This window comes from Carcharodon carcharias, chromosome 1 (genome assembly GCF_017639515.1).
Source record: "Carcharodon carcharias isolate sCarCar2 chromosome 1, sCarCar2.pri, whole genome shotgun sequence".
Lineage (NCBI taxonomy): Eukaryota > Metazoa > Chordata > Chondrichthyes > Lamniformes > Lamnidae > Carcharodon > Carcharodon carcharias.
The window spans coordinates 149,260,942-149,276,942 of NC_054467.1; the positions used below are offsets into that span (position 1 = coordinate 149,260,942).

The 16,001-nt window shown below is 44.2% G+C and overlaps 1 protein-coding gene across 1 annotated transcript in view; it reads right to left on the reverse strand.

The window, feature by feature from the left end:
* Positions 1-16,001, reverse strand: part of LOC121285165 (peptidoglycan recognition protein 1-like) — a 24,349-nt gene continuing 8,348 nt past the window's right edge. The window contains exons 3-5 of the mRNA XM_041201417.1: positions 10,058-10,259; positions 2,168-2,286; positions 1-352 (exon numbers count right to left, since the gene is read on the reverse strand). Of these exons, the coding sequence (XP_041057351.1) occupies positions 177-352; positions 2,168-2,286; positions 10,058-10,259 (497 nt within the window). The 3' untranslated portion in view covers positions 1-176. The remainder of the gene's footprint in view (positions 353-2,167; positions 2,287-10,057; positions 10,260-16,001) is intronic.

Below are 16,001 nucleotides of genomic sequence, written 5' to 3' on the forward strand. Positions count from 1 at the left end.
TTTAAAAGGATGCTTGGCATATCATTGATTTTAATATGAGCAGAATCTGTTATACAAACACAGAAACCTTGCATTTTTCCAGGTTTCTTTATTCCAAGCATATATATTCCTGAAGTACCACAATGATCAGCTTGGCAGATTTGAAGAAGCAGCAATCAAAGCGTGAACAGCATTTATTAGGCCCACCTAGGCCATGTCTGTATGACTTTGAAGAGTGCATTTCCAGGACAATCAGTTGATCTCAGTTGCCTGTGGCCCTTCAACGTGTATTTGGATGACAGGTAGCCTCTCAAAGCAGAACATTGAATCAGACTCTGGGCAGCATTCAGTGCTTTGCTGTTTGGTGCAACACCTGCAAACATTCAGAGACTTTATAATAGAACCCAACTTGTGTTTAAAGAAAATTGAGTTAAATCACAAATTATATTAAAACTGAAATAAATGAAAATCACTTAAAGTTGCTGTGCTACAAGACAGAGCCTTACTGGTCCTCTATTTCTCTTCATGTTCTGTCCTTCATTGTCAGAAGGACATGCCTCTCCACACATTTCTATCTCTATCAGTCTTGCTATGATATTATAAATGGGCAGAGAGCCGGTCCCACACCGGGACTGATCCTACGTCATTAATGTCCTGCATTCTGACCACCTGAGCTAACTGGTCCTTACTGGTTGCAACAGAGAGAAAAATCAAGTGATTTCTGTAATGGAAATTTCTAAAACATCTTATGCTTGTTTTTTTTTCTAAGCAGCCAGCAGTGGCCCCTTTAGACTTTATGCCTTGTACCAATCAACGAAGCAGATAAGGCACACACACCATTATTTGGTATCTCAGAGTTGAGTTGGAGAACTGAGTTTTGGATGAGCTGAGGTTTATGAATGGTGGAGGTTGGGGGACCAACCAGAAAAGCATTAGATTAGTTGAATCAGGAGGTGACAATGACAAGATGAGGGTTCCAGCAGCAGCTGGACAGAGGCAGAAAATCTTATGGACATTGAAGTTGGTAGTTTGTGATGGAGAGAATATGGGATTGGAAATTTAGCATGGGTTTAAATAGGATTCTGATGCTGCAAATAGTCTGGTTCACCCTGAGACAAGTGGATGGAGATGAAGGCGCAGTGTTTGTGGCAGGGGCTAGCATTTAAACAAAAAATACTGCAGTTCATCCAACATTGAATGTTGGACAAGTAATCCGACAACATGGAGGCAGTGGAAAGGTTGAGAGAGGTGGTGTAGTTACAGCTATGCATCATCAATGTACATGTGAAGGCTGACCCCATTTCTACAGATGGTGTCACCGATGGGGGTTGTTGATGAAAAAATGCAAAGGCCAAAAAAAAATCCTTAAAGGCATCTGCATGTAATAGTGTGGGACAAGAAGAAAAACCTTTATAACTCTGGAGTTGCTAGGGTTAGATAGGTAAGCATGGAACAAAGTGAGAAAAAAAACCCACTGAGCTGAGCTGAGCATCAGGGGAAAGCCATTGGGGGAAAATGGTGTGGCTGACCATGTCAAAAGACTGCAGGGAGGTAAGGAGTGTGAGGGAAGATAATGAACCGAAGTCCCCAAGTTTTCAAGCTGCAAGTGGCACTGAAAAGGTGGCCAAGATTTGAATATTTTGTGTATGGGATGACGCACATTTTTCCGCATGGGTGTTTCATTTTGCCATGTCAGATGGGGTTCTTGCAGGTTTGTCAAAGGATTTTTCACATCTTGTGATCATACACAGCATATTGATTGGTTTTGAGATATGTATCCGGCCTCCTGCACCAACAGGTGAGACATTCCTGCCCTATAAAGTAGCAATATTTTATCATGTTATAGCTGGCAGACATTGTAACATTGTTGAAGCAATGTTTAACTACTTTACTGCTGAGTTGAAATGAATGGTTACACCTGAATCATAACCAACCCTTCTCTCTCACATCCTACTTGCCCACTTTGTTCTGCAGTATTCTTTGCTTTTATTTTAAACACGCTTTAGGTTGACAATACAAACATCAACCAAGATTGTGATGTATGGTATTCAGAACAAGTTATTGATATTTTGACGTTAGTGAGGAATAAGGGTTTATTTCATTAGAGTTTATCAAGGTTTAGCATATTCAGTGTTTTCACTGATATAACACAAATTATTTGGCAAAATATTCAAACATATTTACTCACTTGTAAAGTTTCCCATAATGCTTATGCCAAGGCTGATTTGGTTGTATCCACGGGTTTGGGCTCCCATTTTGGTCCATCCTCGACCTTCATAAATATTTCCATCTTCTCCAATGAGGAAACTGAAGTAATGACATGAGAGGGAAACATGGATTCTTTTAAAGTATATTTTTCCTTTGAAAAATAATTCTGTACATTTCCAACTTTAAAAATGAGAAAAATGTGATGAGCAGAATTAGAAAACATTGGTTAAAGAAAATAATGGAACATTTCTTAAATCATGTTATTCTGCAAATCAACTAAGAATAATCTTTAACACTTATGCTACTTGGCAGGGAAAAGATTCCAAATAACTAAAGACATTGGCTGGAATCTTCTGCCCTGGGCAACAGGCCTGAGAATTTGGCATCAGTACTGATACCCAATGCCTTCCCGCCTCCAGTGGAAATAAATTCTGGGTGGAAAAGGCCCACTTCCACTTGAGTCCCTTAAGTGACAAATTAATGACCACTTAAGGGCCTCTTCCCACTTCCGCTGTAATCTTCCCAGCTCCAGGTGTACCTGCTGACACTCAACCTGCATGACTGGTTAAACTGCGTGAGCTGCATGTCAGCTGGATGGGGGTGGGGGGTAGTGGTCCCTCAACCTGCACTAATCTGTGCATAATCGAGGGCATGGACATGGGGCCAGGGGGAGCAGTTGGCTGCTGACATCCACCCCACTGCTCTTGCTGCCAACCCCCTTGCCCTCTTCTGCCCACGACCCCCACCCCATGACCCCCAACCCACGGGAACCCCCCCACCACGCCCCCCAACCAACAGCACTTATCTTTTGCCTGGGTCACTCTGCAATCCTGGTACTCCAGAGGGTTTTGTTCTGGAATCAGCCACGGCCTCCTCTATGGCACTGCCGAGTTAAAGAGCTGCTGGCGTCTGATTGGCTGGCAGCTCTTGGCAGATGGGAGGTTGCCTTCCAGGGTCCTCAATCTGAATGAAGGCCTACCACCTTCCACTTAACTGCCTGATGGGCAGAAGATATGGTGGACCTTCCTCCTCAGAGTCAGCTCAGTTCTCTCACCATTTCTTCACACGGCGAGCGAGCCTACCGCCAAGAACAGAAGATTCCATCCATTGAAAGAAAATAAGGAGAATATACTTTGAAATGAAAACGGCAATATTCAAAGAAAAGCTGCCTGAGTGAACATTTATCACCCAAGAAATATCACCAAAATAGAATAAATGATCATTTATCTCAGTTGCTTTTCTGACTGCTGCCTCTGCCTATGGAATATCAGTAGTTTCAAAAGTAATTCATGTGGGAAGTGTAAGGTTATTCACTTCAGTTGTAAGAATAGAGAAGTACAATATTTTTAAAAAGGCTTGAAACATCTAAATGTTGATGTTCAGATGGATATTGGTGCACTCTTATAAGGAACACAGAAAATTAGCATGCACATATAGCAAGCAATTAGAAAGGCAAATAGCATGTTGGCTTATATTACAAGAGGATTTGAGTACCAGGATAGACAGGTCTTGTTACAATTGGAATTTGGTGAGACCATACTTGGAGTGCCGTGTGCAGTTTTGGCCTCTATATTTAAGGAAGGATATATTGCCTTGGAGATGGTACAGCCAAGATTCACTAAATTGTTTCCTGGGATGAGAGTCTGTGCAAATTGGGCCTATACTCTCAGAATTTTAGAAGAACGAGAGGTGATCTCATTGAAACATACAAGATTCTGAAGTGGTTTGACAGGATAGACACGGAGATTGTTTGCCCTGGCTGGAGAATCTAAAATATGGGGAAACAGTCTCAGGATAAAGGGGCCAATCATTTAGGACTAAGATGAAGAGAAATTTCTTTATTCAAATAGTTGTGAATCTTTGGAATTCTTTACTCTAGGAGCTTGTGGATGCTGCATCATTATTTGAAGCTGAGATGACATATTTGTGATCAGCCAGGGAATCTAGGGAAATGGGATGCAGGCGGGAAGTTGGAGTTGAAGTTGAAGATCGGCCATCATCGTTTTGAATAGCAGAGCAGACTCAAGGGGCTGTATCGTCTACTCCTGCTCCTATTTCTTATGTTCTTACTTGCTCTGTAAGACAGTACATAACTACAAATTCTTCTTTACATTGTGTGTCCCTTATTAATATCAACCAAAATGAAATAGTCCATTAATTATACATTTGATGCAAACCCTTCTTTTACAGTATTATTAATTTGTGATCTCAAAAGAATGCATTTAGATGAGTTCTACAACATGTGGGGGCATTCTCTTTTTCAGCTGTTGAATGTCCAGACAGTGAAATTGAAAATAACCTACAATATCATAGTCCTTAAGTGTTGCCACTTAATAAGATTGAATAAGATTGAAAAATTAACACCACATAATTGCTCTGGAGAGAGTACAGAAGAGATTTACAAGAATGTTGCCAGGGCTGGAATCTTGCAGCTATGAGGAAAGATTATGTAGGCTAGGGTCATTTTCCTTAGAACAGAGGAGGCTGAGAGGTGACTTGATTGAGGTGTACAGTCCCAGCAGATTGGAGGGTGGCAAATGTAACCCCACTTTTTAAGAAAGGAGGGTGGGAGAAGACAGCAAATTACAGGTTGGTTAGCCCAACGTCAGTAGTAAGGAAAATGCTACTTTCTATTATAAAGGTTGCAATAAAAGGACAGTTAGAAAATATCAAGGGGATTAGACAAAGTCAACACGGATTTATGAAAGGGAAATCATATTTGACAACCTACTGGAGTTTCTTGAAGAAATAACTAGCAGAATAGATAAGGGAGAACCAGTGGTGTGGTGCATTTGGATTTTCAGAAAGCTTTTGATAAAGTCCCACATAAGGGGCAGAATTTTCTGCCTGTCCGGCCTGACCCAATCTCCGGCAGGCGGGGAACTGATCTCCGCCGGAGAAGCGGGCCCTGCCGCGATTTTACGTGGGCGGGCCTTTACGTGACGTCCGGCAGGAAGCGCTATGCGCTTCCTGTGCATACGGGGTGGGGATGGGGTTCCCCAAAAGCGAAAGTGCACTCTTTCATGCATGCGCATGAAAGAGCACACATCTCCCTGAGGCTAAGTGCTGCACTTTGAAAAATATGAAAAATGGAAAGAAAAATTTCCCTAACATGTCCCCTTCATGTGACAATGTCACATGAGATGGAACATGTTCATAATTTACATAATAACTTTATTAAACATTTTAAAACCCTACATGGAACCTCATCCCGCCGGTGGATGAGGTTTCATGTTTTATCTGTTTGCTGCTGGGGCTCTTGGCCTGCCCACCAACGTTAAGGTTGGACAGGCAGGTCCTTTAATTGTTTAACTGATCCTGTCAATGGCCTCAATTGGCCATTGACAGGTCGGCAGGTGCACAGCTGATTTTGCTGCGCTACCGCCTTCCTGAATATTTAAATGGGGCAGGATGACGTCGGGGGTTCCGCCCAATGTCATCCCACGTCATTTTAAGCATCGGCGAGCGGGCCCCGCCCCCAAATCACCGACGGTAAAATTCTGCCCAGAATAGTGTGTAAAATTGGATTGGGGGTAATATATTGGCATGGATTGAAAAGTGGTTAGCAGGCAGGAAACAGATATTAGGAATAAATGGGTCTTTTTTGGAGTGGCAGGCAGTAACAAGTGGGGTACCAGAGGGATCAGTGCTTGGGCCCTGATATTCACAATATATGTCAATGATTTGGATTAAGGAACCAAATGTGATATTTCCAAGTCTGCTGATGACATGAAACTTGGTGGGAATGTGAGTGATGAGGAGGGTGTTAAGAGGCTTCAAGATGATTTAAACAGGTTGAGTGAGTGGGCAAATACATGGCAGATGCTGTATAACGTGGATAAATGTGATGTTATCCACTTCAGTAGAAATAACAGAACGGCAGAGTTTTTTTTAAATGGTGATAGATTGGGAAATGTTGATGTACAAAGGCAGCTGGGTGTCCTTGTACACCAAGCACTGAAAGCAAGCATGCAGGAGCTGCAAAATTATAAATAATGGGCTGTTTCATTTAGGTGGATATTAATAAGGAACACAATGTAAAGAAGAATTTGTATTTATGTACATTAAGAAAGCAAATGGTACATTGACTACATTGCAAGAGGACTTGAGTACAGGAGCAAGGATGTCATATTGAATGGTGGAGCAGGCTCGCAGGGCCGAATGACCTATTCCTGCTCCTATTCATTTTATTCATGGGATGTGGGCTTTGCTGCCTGAGCCAGCATTTATTGCTCATCCCTAGTTGCCCTTGAGAAGGTGGTGATGAGCTGCCTTCTTGAACCGCTGAAGTCCATGCGGTGTAGGTACACCCACAGTGCTGTTAGGGACGGAGTTCCAGGATTTTGACCCAGCGACAGTGAAGGAACAGCAATATATTTTCAAGTCAAGATGGTGAGTTACTTGGAGGGGAGCTTCCAGATGGTGGTGTCCCCATCAATCTGCTGCCCTTGTCCTTCTAGATGGTATTGGTCGTGGATTTGGAGGTGCTGTATAAGAAGCCTTGGTGAATTTCCACAGTAGGTGGTACACACTGCTGCTGTGTGTCGGTGGTGAAGGGAGTGAATGTTTGTGGATTTGGTGCCAATCAAGTGGGCTGCTTTGTCCTGGATGGTGTCCAGCTTCTTCAGTGTTGTGGGAGCTGCACTCATCCAGGCAAGTGGGGAGTGTTCCATCACACTGCTGACTTGTGCCTTGTAGATGGTGGACAGGCTTTGGAGAGTCAGGAGGTGAGTTAATCATTGCAGGATTCTCAGCCTCTGACCTGTTCTTGTAGCCATAGTATTGATATGGCTAGTCCAGTTCAGTTTCTGGTCAATGGTAACTCCCAGGATGTTGATAGTGGGGAATTCAGTGATGGTAATGCCTTTGAACATCAAGGGACGATGATTAGATTCTCTCTTGTTGGAGATGGTCATTGCCTGACATTTGTGTGGCGCACATCTTACTTGCCACCTGTCAGCCCAAGACTGTATACTGTCTAGGCCTTGCTGCACTCGGACATGGACTGCTTCAGTATCTGAGGAGTCGGAAACGGTGCTGAACATTGTGCAATCATCAGCGAACATTCCCACTTCTGACATTATGATGGAAGGAAGGTCATCGACGAAGCAGCCGAAGATGGTTGGACTGAGGACACTACCCTGAGGAACTCCTGCAGTAATGTCCTGGAGCTGAGATGACTGACCTCCAACAACCACCTTCCTTTGTGCTAGGTATGACTCCAACTAGCAGAGAGTTTTCCCTGATTCCCATTAACTCCAGTTTTGCTGGGGCTTCTTAAGGCCACATTCGGTCAAATGCAGGCTTGATGTCAAGTCACTCTCACTTCACCTCGGGAGTTCAGCTCTATTGTCCATGTTTGAACCAAGGCTGTAATGAGGTCAGGAGCTGAGTGGCCCTGATGGAACCCAAACTGGGCATCAATGAGCAGGTTATTGCTAAGCAAGTGCTGCTTGATAGCACTGTTGATGATCCCTTCCATTACTTTACTGATGATCGAGAGTAGACTGATGGGGCGGTAATTGGCCAGGTTGGATTTGTCCTGCTTTTTGTGTACAGGACATACCTGGGCAATTTTCCACATAGCTGAGTAGATACCAGCGTTGTAGCTGTACTGGAACAGCTTGGCCAGGGGCGCAGCAAGTTCTGGAGCACAAGTCTTCAGTACTATTGTCAGAATATTATCAGGGCCCATAGCCTTTGCAGTATCCAGTGCCTTCAGCTGTTTCTTGATACGACATGAAGTGATTCGAATTAGCTAAAGACTGGCATCTGTGATGCTGGGGACCTCCGGAGGAGGCCAAGATGGATCATCCACTCAGCACTTCTGGCTGAAGATTGTTGCAGATTGCGTTTGAGTACAATTCTGCTGCAGCTGCTGATGGGCCACAGCGCCTCAGTCTTCACTTGCTAGGTCTGTTCGAAATTTGGCATGCTGGAGGCTATCCTCAATGTGAAGCTGGGATTTCGTACATTCTGCACACTTGCCACCCTCAGTGCTTTTTCCAAGTGATGTTCATGGAGGTTCATCAGCTGAGGGAGGGCAGTACATGTTAATCCTTGACCATGATGCCATGAGTCAATGTTGGTGACTCCCAAGGCAACTCCCTCATGACTGTATACCACTGTACCACCACCTCTGCTGAGTCTGGGACATTATCTGTAAGGTGTGATTCCATGAGGATGACTATGTCAGGCTGTTGCTTGACTAGTCTGTAGACAGCTCTCCCAATTTTGGCACTAGTCCCCAGATGTTAGTAACGAGGACTTTGTAAGGTCGACAGGTCTGTGATTACCACTGTCGTTTCTGGTGCCTCGGTCAATCCCAGCTTGCTAGGCCATTTCAAGAGTCAACCTCTGGAGTCACATGTAGGTCTGGAGTCACATGTAGGCGAGACCAGTAAGGATGGTAGATTTCCTTTCCTAAAGGGCATTAGTGAACCAGATGGGTTTTTACAACAATGGTTTCAGATTTTATTGAATTCAAATTCCACCATCTGCCATGGTGGGGTTCGAACGTTGGTCCCCAGAGCATTACCCTGGGTCTCTGGATTACTAATCCAGCAACAATACCCTTACACTATCACCTTCTCTACTTTTCTATACAAAATTATGAGGGGCTTGGATAGAGTAGACGTAGACAAGTAAAACTTATTTCCCCTCGCAGAGAAGTCAATTACCAGGGGACACAGATTTAACGTGATTGGTAGAAGGATTAGAGGGAATATAAGGAAAACCTTTGATATCCAGAGGGTGGTAGGTGTCTGGAATTCACTTCCCAGGTTGGTGGTTAAGGAAGAAACCCTCAATTCATTTACAAGATGCCTGGATCTGCACCTGAAATGCTGTAATCTGCAAGGCTATGGACCTGGTGCTGCAAAATGGGATTAGAATCTAAGGGGTGCAGTGGGGTTCCCCAGGGGTCAGTACTAGGATAAGCACTTGAAGCAAAAGAAATTCCATAGCCAAGGGGAAGGGCAGGGGGGCGGGACTAGTGGATTTGCTCTTGCAAATAGCCAGTGTGGACTTGTCGAGCTATCTGTGGTATAACCATTCAATAATTCTATAGAAGCTAAGAAGGAATATGAAAGTAAGATAGCAAACAAAAAGCTTCCCATACAAAAGCCTTCCTAAATAGAAACTATGTAGTGACATCTGAGCTTTCTCTCTGCCTAACTCCAAACCCTCATCTAAATCGCCTTCTGGCACACTTGTCCAGGCCCACCTGGACAGTCAAAGCCTGGAAATCATTCAGAATGCAATTTGCTACACTTTCAATTCTTCCATTGTGCTCCATGCTGACCCAATAAATCCTCTGCCTGAAAGTACAGTAGATTCCCACTGACTCTGCTGAGTCTTTCATTCCTTATCTCCTCAACACTACCTTTGTCATATCACGCTGCCTGACTTTAACCTATCTACTATTCAAACACTCAATGAAACTCTTTATATAGTCAGGTTTACTTACAAAAAGAGTTATTGCTTCCCTGTAATGGCAAGCAGCAACTTTTTAAGAGCTGCTGCTTTACCCAATCTTGTACATCCCAACCAATCACAGCCAAATCAAAGCCTGCCTCCTTGTACATGTTATCAATCGGCGGCACCTATGGGAATTGGGGAAAGGTGCTTGCTTCTGTACATTTAATGAAGCTGGTCTTCCCCACCAGCAGAATAGGTGCTCCTGTACCATGGGCAAACAAAGCACTGAGATTTCTGTTTTTCTAAATCGGGGCTTAGATGTTCACGGAGACCATTACTGTAGGTCTAGCAGAAGAAGATCATCCCAAGTTACTGCAATAAAATGAAGCCATTGACATTTTCTGGAATGACAAAAAGAAACAAAGTTGTGAATTTCCTCACAGAGACCTACTTGTAGCCAATATCGCACCAGCCACGTTCATCCATATGGTAAGATTGGATATTCTGCAGTTGCCTCTTACACGCCGACATGCTGAAGCAGCGATTGCCATCAGTATGGTGAATCACAGCATATTTAAGAGAATTCGACAGATTATGGGTGCAACTAGAAGCCCGTGTTGACCAGCCAGAACGCTTTATAATCGGTGGGCAGCCTATGAGAAATGAGGAGGACAGATGAATATGAAAATCATGGAATCATACAGTAGGAGGCCATTCAGGACACTTGTGTCAGCACTTTGAATGAGTTATCCAGTTAGCCTTATTCCCCTGCCCTTTCCCCATCGCCTTACAAATTTTTCCCCTTTGAGTATTTATCTAAATCTCTTTTGGAAGCTCTTATTGAATCTGCTTCCACCACCCCTTCAGACAATGCATTCCAGATCCTAATCTTTGTAGGTTTGTGCATGTATACCCCAAGGTCCTGTGTTCCTGCATTCCTTTTAAAACTGTGGGGTTTAGTTTATATTGCCTCTCCTCATTCTTCCTCCAAGAATACATCACTTCACAACTTTTTTGTCCTGTATACCCACATCTAGGTAATTAAAATATATCAAAAAGTCCTACTACCAACTCTAAGAGAGGCACCACTGTGTACTTCCCTCCAGTTTGAAAAACAACTATTCACCACTACATCCTACCTTCTATTCCATAGAAAATGTTATACCCACAATGTCACTTTAATCTTATCAGTTTCGATTTTGCTATAAAGTCTATTACGTTGTGCTTCATCAAACACCTTTCGAAAGTACACATAAAGAACATCAACCCCACTATCTTCATAAACACTCTCCGTTACTTCATCAAATAAACCAATCAGCTTAATCAAATATGACTTGCCATTAACAAATCCTTGCTGGCTGTCATTAGTTAACTCATTTTCCAAGTGCCAGTTAATTTTGTCCCAGATGATTGTCTCTAAGTTTTTCCCCATCATAGATGCTAGGCTGAGTGACCTGCAGTTGCTGGGTTTATACATCTCCCACATTTGCAATTCTGCAGTCCTCCGGCACCACTGAACTCTCAGTCTGCTCCATTATAGGAACAGTTGAACACTGACCTGCCTTCACTACAGGAACAACAGACAATTTATTAGTGATGTCTAGTCATCCCAAAAGACACCTAGCATCTTGATGATTGTAAACTCTATTGATGATGGTGTTCTATACATTCTTCTAGCTAGAGGTTTCAGTATTGGGAAGTTTAATTCTTATTGATTCATTCACAAGATGTGGACACCTCTGGATGTTAACCATCCCTAATTGCCCTTGGGAAGGTAGTGGTGAGCCACTTTCTTGAACCACTGCAGTCCATGTGGTGTAGGTACACCCACTGTGTTGTAAGAAAGGGAGTTCCAGGATATTGAACCAGTGATAGTGAAGAAACGGTGATAGATTTCCAAGTCAGGATGATGAGGAAACTTGCAGGTGACGGTGTTCCCATGTGCTTGATGCCCTTGTCCTTTTGGGTCACAGGTCTGTAAGGTGCTGCTGAAGGAGACTTGTGAGTTGCTGCAGTGCATTTGTATCTAGAACGCACTATTGCCATTGCGCATTGATGGTAGAGGGAGTGGATGTTTATTTGGTGGATGCTGTGTCGATCAAATTATGCTTTGTCCTGGATGGAGTCAAACTTCTTGAGTGTTGTGGGAGCTGCACTCATCCAGTCAAGTGGGGAGTATTTCATCACACTCCTGACTTTTGCCTTGTAGAAGCTGAAAAGGCTCTGAGGAATCAGGAGGTGTGTTGCTCTCCACAGAATCCCCAGCCTCTGAACTGCTCTTGTAGCCACAGTATTTATATGGCTGGTCCACTTCAGTTTCTGGTCAATGATACCACCCAGGATGCTGTTGTTGGGGATTCAGCAATGATCATGTCATTGAATATCAAAGGGGAATGGTTAGATTCTCTCTTGTTGGTGATGGTCATTACCTGGTACTTATATATTAAACTTTACTTGTCACTTATCAGCCCAAGCTTTATTATTGTCCTGGTCTTGTTGCATATACAAACAGACTGCTTCAGTAGCTGAGGATTTGTGAATAAAACTTTATGCTGTGCAATCATCAGCAAACATTTCCATTTCTGACCTTATGATAGAAGGAAGATCAGTGATGAAGCAACTGAAGATGGTTGGTCTAGAACACTGCCCTACGGAACTCCTGCAGCAATGTCGTGGGACTGAGATGATTGGCCTCCAACAACCACAAATGTCTTCCTTTGTGCTAGGTATGACTCCAAACCAGTGGAAAATTTTCCCCAATTCCCACTGACTTCAATTTTTCTAGGGATCCTTGATGCCACTCTGAGTCAAATGCTGCCTTGATGTCAAGGGCTGTCACTCGCACCTCGCCTTTGGAATTCAACTCTTTTGACCATTTTTGGAAGGCTGTAATGAAGTCTGGAGCTGAGTGACATCAGAAGAGCATCAAGGAGTCCTAGCAAAATTGAAGTCAATGGGGAATCAGGAGGAAAACCCTCCATTAGCTGGAGTAATTCCTAACACAATGGAAAATGGTTGAGGTTGTTGAAGGCCAATCAAATCAGCCCCGGGACATCTCTGTGGAGTTTTGCTGGGTAGTGTCCTGCAGCACTCCATCAGTACTCAAGCAATGCAGCACCCCCTAAGTGCTGCATTGGAGCATCAGCCTTGATTTTTGTGCTCAAGTCCTGGCATCTGACTTGAACCCACAACATTATGACTCCAAGGTGAAAGTTTCACTAAATGAACTGTGGTTGACACTGAATTAATTTCCCACCACTATTCATGATTGGATGTGACAGGAATGCAGAGCTTTTATGTGATCCATTAGTTGTGGGAATATTTAGTTTTGTCTATGACATGCTGTTTAGCATGCATATCGTCTTGTGTGGTAGCTTCATCAGGTTGGCGCCTCAGTTTCAGGCACTCCTGCTGTTGTTCCTGGCATACTTTCCCACACTCTTCATTGAACCAGGGTTGACCCCTTGACTGCATGATAATAATAAAGTGAGGGATATACTGGGCCATGGGGTTACTGATTGTGGTGACATTCAATTCTCCGGTTGTTGATGGTGGAAGGTGGCCCATGAATGCCCAGTTTTGAGCTGTGCAATTGTTCTGAATCTATCCCATAAAATGGTAAAGGGTGTCCTCAATGTAAAGATGGGATCTTGTCTCCACAAGTACTGTGTGGCTGTCACACTTATCAATACTTTCTTAAACTGATGCAACTGCAACAGGTGAATTGCTGAGGACAAGGTCCAGCATATTTTTCCCTCATATTGTCTCTTTCACCACCTGCCACAAGCCTAGTCTGGAAGATATGTCCTTCATGACTCAGCCAGAATGATTAGTAGTGGTGCTACGGAGCCCTGGATGATGGACATTGAAGTCTCCAACTCAAACTACATTCTGTTCCCTTGCTACCCTCACTGCTTCTTCCAAAATGGTATTCAACATGGAGGAGTACTGATTCATCAGCTGAGAGAGGATGGAAGGTGTAATCATCAGGGGGCTTCCTTGACCTGATGCCATGAGACTTCATGGGGTCCGGGGTCAATGTTGAGTACTCCACGGGCCACTCCCTCCCGACTGCATGCGCTGAATTTTTGCTTCAGGAGCAGGAAACAGAGGTCAGGACTGATCCAGATGCTGAACCTGCCCCTGGGGCATGATGGGGGGGAGGGTTGTGGGGGTGGCGGGGGGGGGATAGTCACAGACCTAGGATTTTTATGGAAATGCCACCCCCTTACTTGGCATGAAGATAGATTTCCTGTCTAATTAAGGGTAGCAGATGATTTTTCGAAGCTAGATGGGGGCAATCAGAGGCTTTCCAGATTGAGAGGCGCAACAGACTGCAGTAAAGGGTAAGTAACTGAGAGGACAATTCAATGTGGAGGTCCCCTCTCACCAACTTCCTTAAAAATTGAAATAAAAATCAAAAAAAGCAGCCAGTCGACTATCGTGGGTGGAGGAAATCCCTGTACAGGGTGGTCTTTGGCTGAAGCTGCAGTTAGGCAATTAGAGGCTTGTAGGCCTGCAGCTGGTAGGAGGCAGACTGGGGCCATCGAGGGGGATGTGGTTTAACTGTCCAGCAGTGCCACAAGGAGCAGTGGCCACTGTTGGAACTGCATCCAGTACTCAAAAACTGGGGGCTTGAGGGGAATGGGTATCACCAGGGTTAGGCTAGCAGGCCCCGGCCTGGGAGGCAAGAAGAGATTGGCAGCTGGGTGGATAGGGCAAGAGGGGAGGGGATATGCAGGGCTGTCTGGAGCTTGTAATATTGCAGCAGGGACAAGGTCAGCTGATAGGTGCCAGAAAAGATACCAATGGCATCTTATGGTGCCCCCCCACCCCACCCCACCTGCAAATCCACCCACTGGGGAGCGTCAAATTCTGCCCAGGATAATTGCAAACTGTATGTTCAAAGACTCACATAAGCTGGCTCATCTGTCATATTCCTCTTTCCGAACAACAACTTGCATTTATGTAGAAGAAACATAGTAAAAAGTCCCAAGGCGCTTCACAGGAATATTATCAAACAAAAATGAACACAAAGCCAAAGTTTGGCCAAAGAGATAGGTTTTTAGGGGCATCTTAAAGAAGGAGATGGAGGTAGGGAGGCAGGGATGTTTAGGGAGAGAATTCCAGAGCTTGGGGCCCAAGAGTAGCTGGAGCGATTAAAATAGGGGATGCACAAGAGGACAGAATTGGGGAAGCAGAGAGATATCAGAGGGTTCTGGGGCTTAGAGGTAGGGAGGGGAAAATCAATGGAAGGACCTAAAAACAAGGATGAGAATTTTAAAATCGAGGTACTGTCAGATCAGGAGCCAATGTTGGTCACAGAGCACAGAGGCAATGGGTACATTGGACTTGGTGTGAGGTAGGATACGGGCAGCAGAGTTTTGGATAGCTTCATGTTTACAGATGTTGGTAGATGGCGGGGTGGAGGTAGGGGGGCTGCTAGGGGAGTATTAAAAGAATCAAGACTACAGGTAAGGAAGTCATGGATGAAGGCTTCAGCAGCAGATGAGCTTAGGTAAGGGCTGACATGGGGATTATTATGGAGGTGTAAGTAAGCAGTCTTAATGGTGAAGCAGTTATATGATCTGAAACTCATCTCATGGTCAAATATGACACTAAGGTGTCATTGTCTGATCCAGGTTCAGACAACAACCCTGGAAAGAGATGGAATCGGTGGACAGGGATCGGAGTTTTGGCGGCATCCGAAGATAATTTCTGCGCTCTTCCCAATATTTAATTGAAGGAAGTTTCTGCTCAACCAGTTCTGGATGGACAGGCTGTGTGAGAAGTCAGAGAGATTGGAGTGATCAAAAGAAGTGGTGGTAAATTGGAGCTGAGTGTCATTAACATATACATGGAACCTGACACCGCAAACTGACAGTGTCACCGAGGGGCAGCATGTGGCTGAGAAATAGGAAGGGATCAAAGAGAGATATTTATGAGACACCAGAGGTGATGGTGCAGGAGCAGAAAGCAAAGTTGTTGCAGCTGATTCTTTGGCTGTGACTGGGTGAATAAGAATGGAATAGTGAGTGCAGTCTCACCCAAATGGATAACAAAGCAGAGATGTTGGAGGAGTATGGTGTCAAAGGTTGTCAAAGGTTGCAGACAGCCCCAAAATAATGATGTAATTTGTGACTTTGATAAGGGCCATTTGGCAGGAAGGATTCAAACATGAAGTTTCAGGAAAAATATGCTCGGATTTGGAAGGCGACAACATATTCAAGGGCTTTGTAAGGGAAAAGAAGGTTCAAGATGGTGTGATTATTTGTAAGGTGTCAAGGGTAAGCTTTTTGAGGAGGGGGGAGATGATGGCAGATTTGAAGGAGATGAGGACAATATCTGAGGACTATGAACCATTAACAATATCACCTCACATGGGTGCCAGGAAA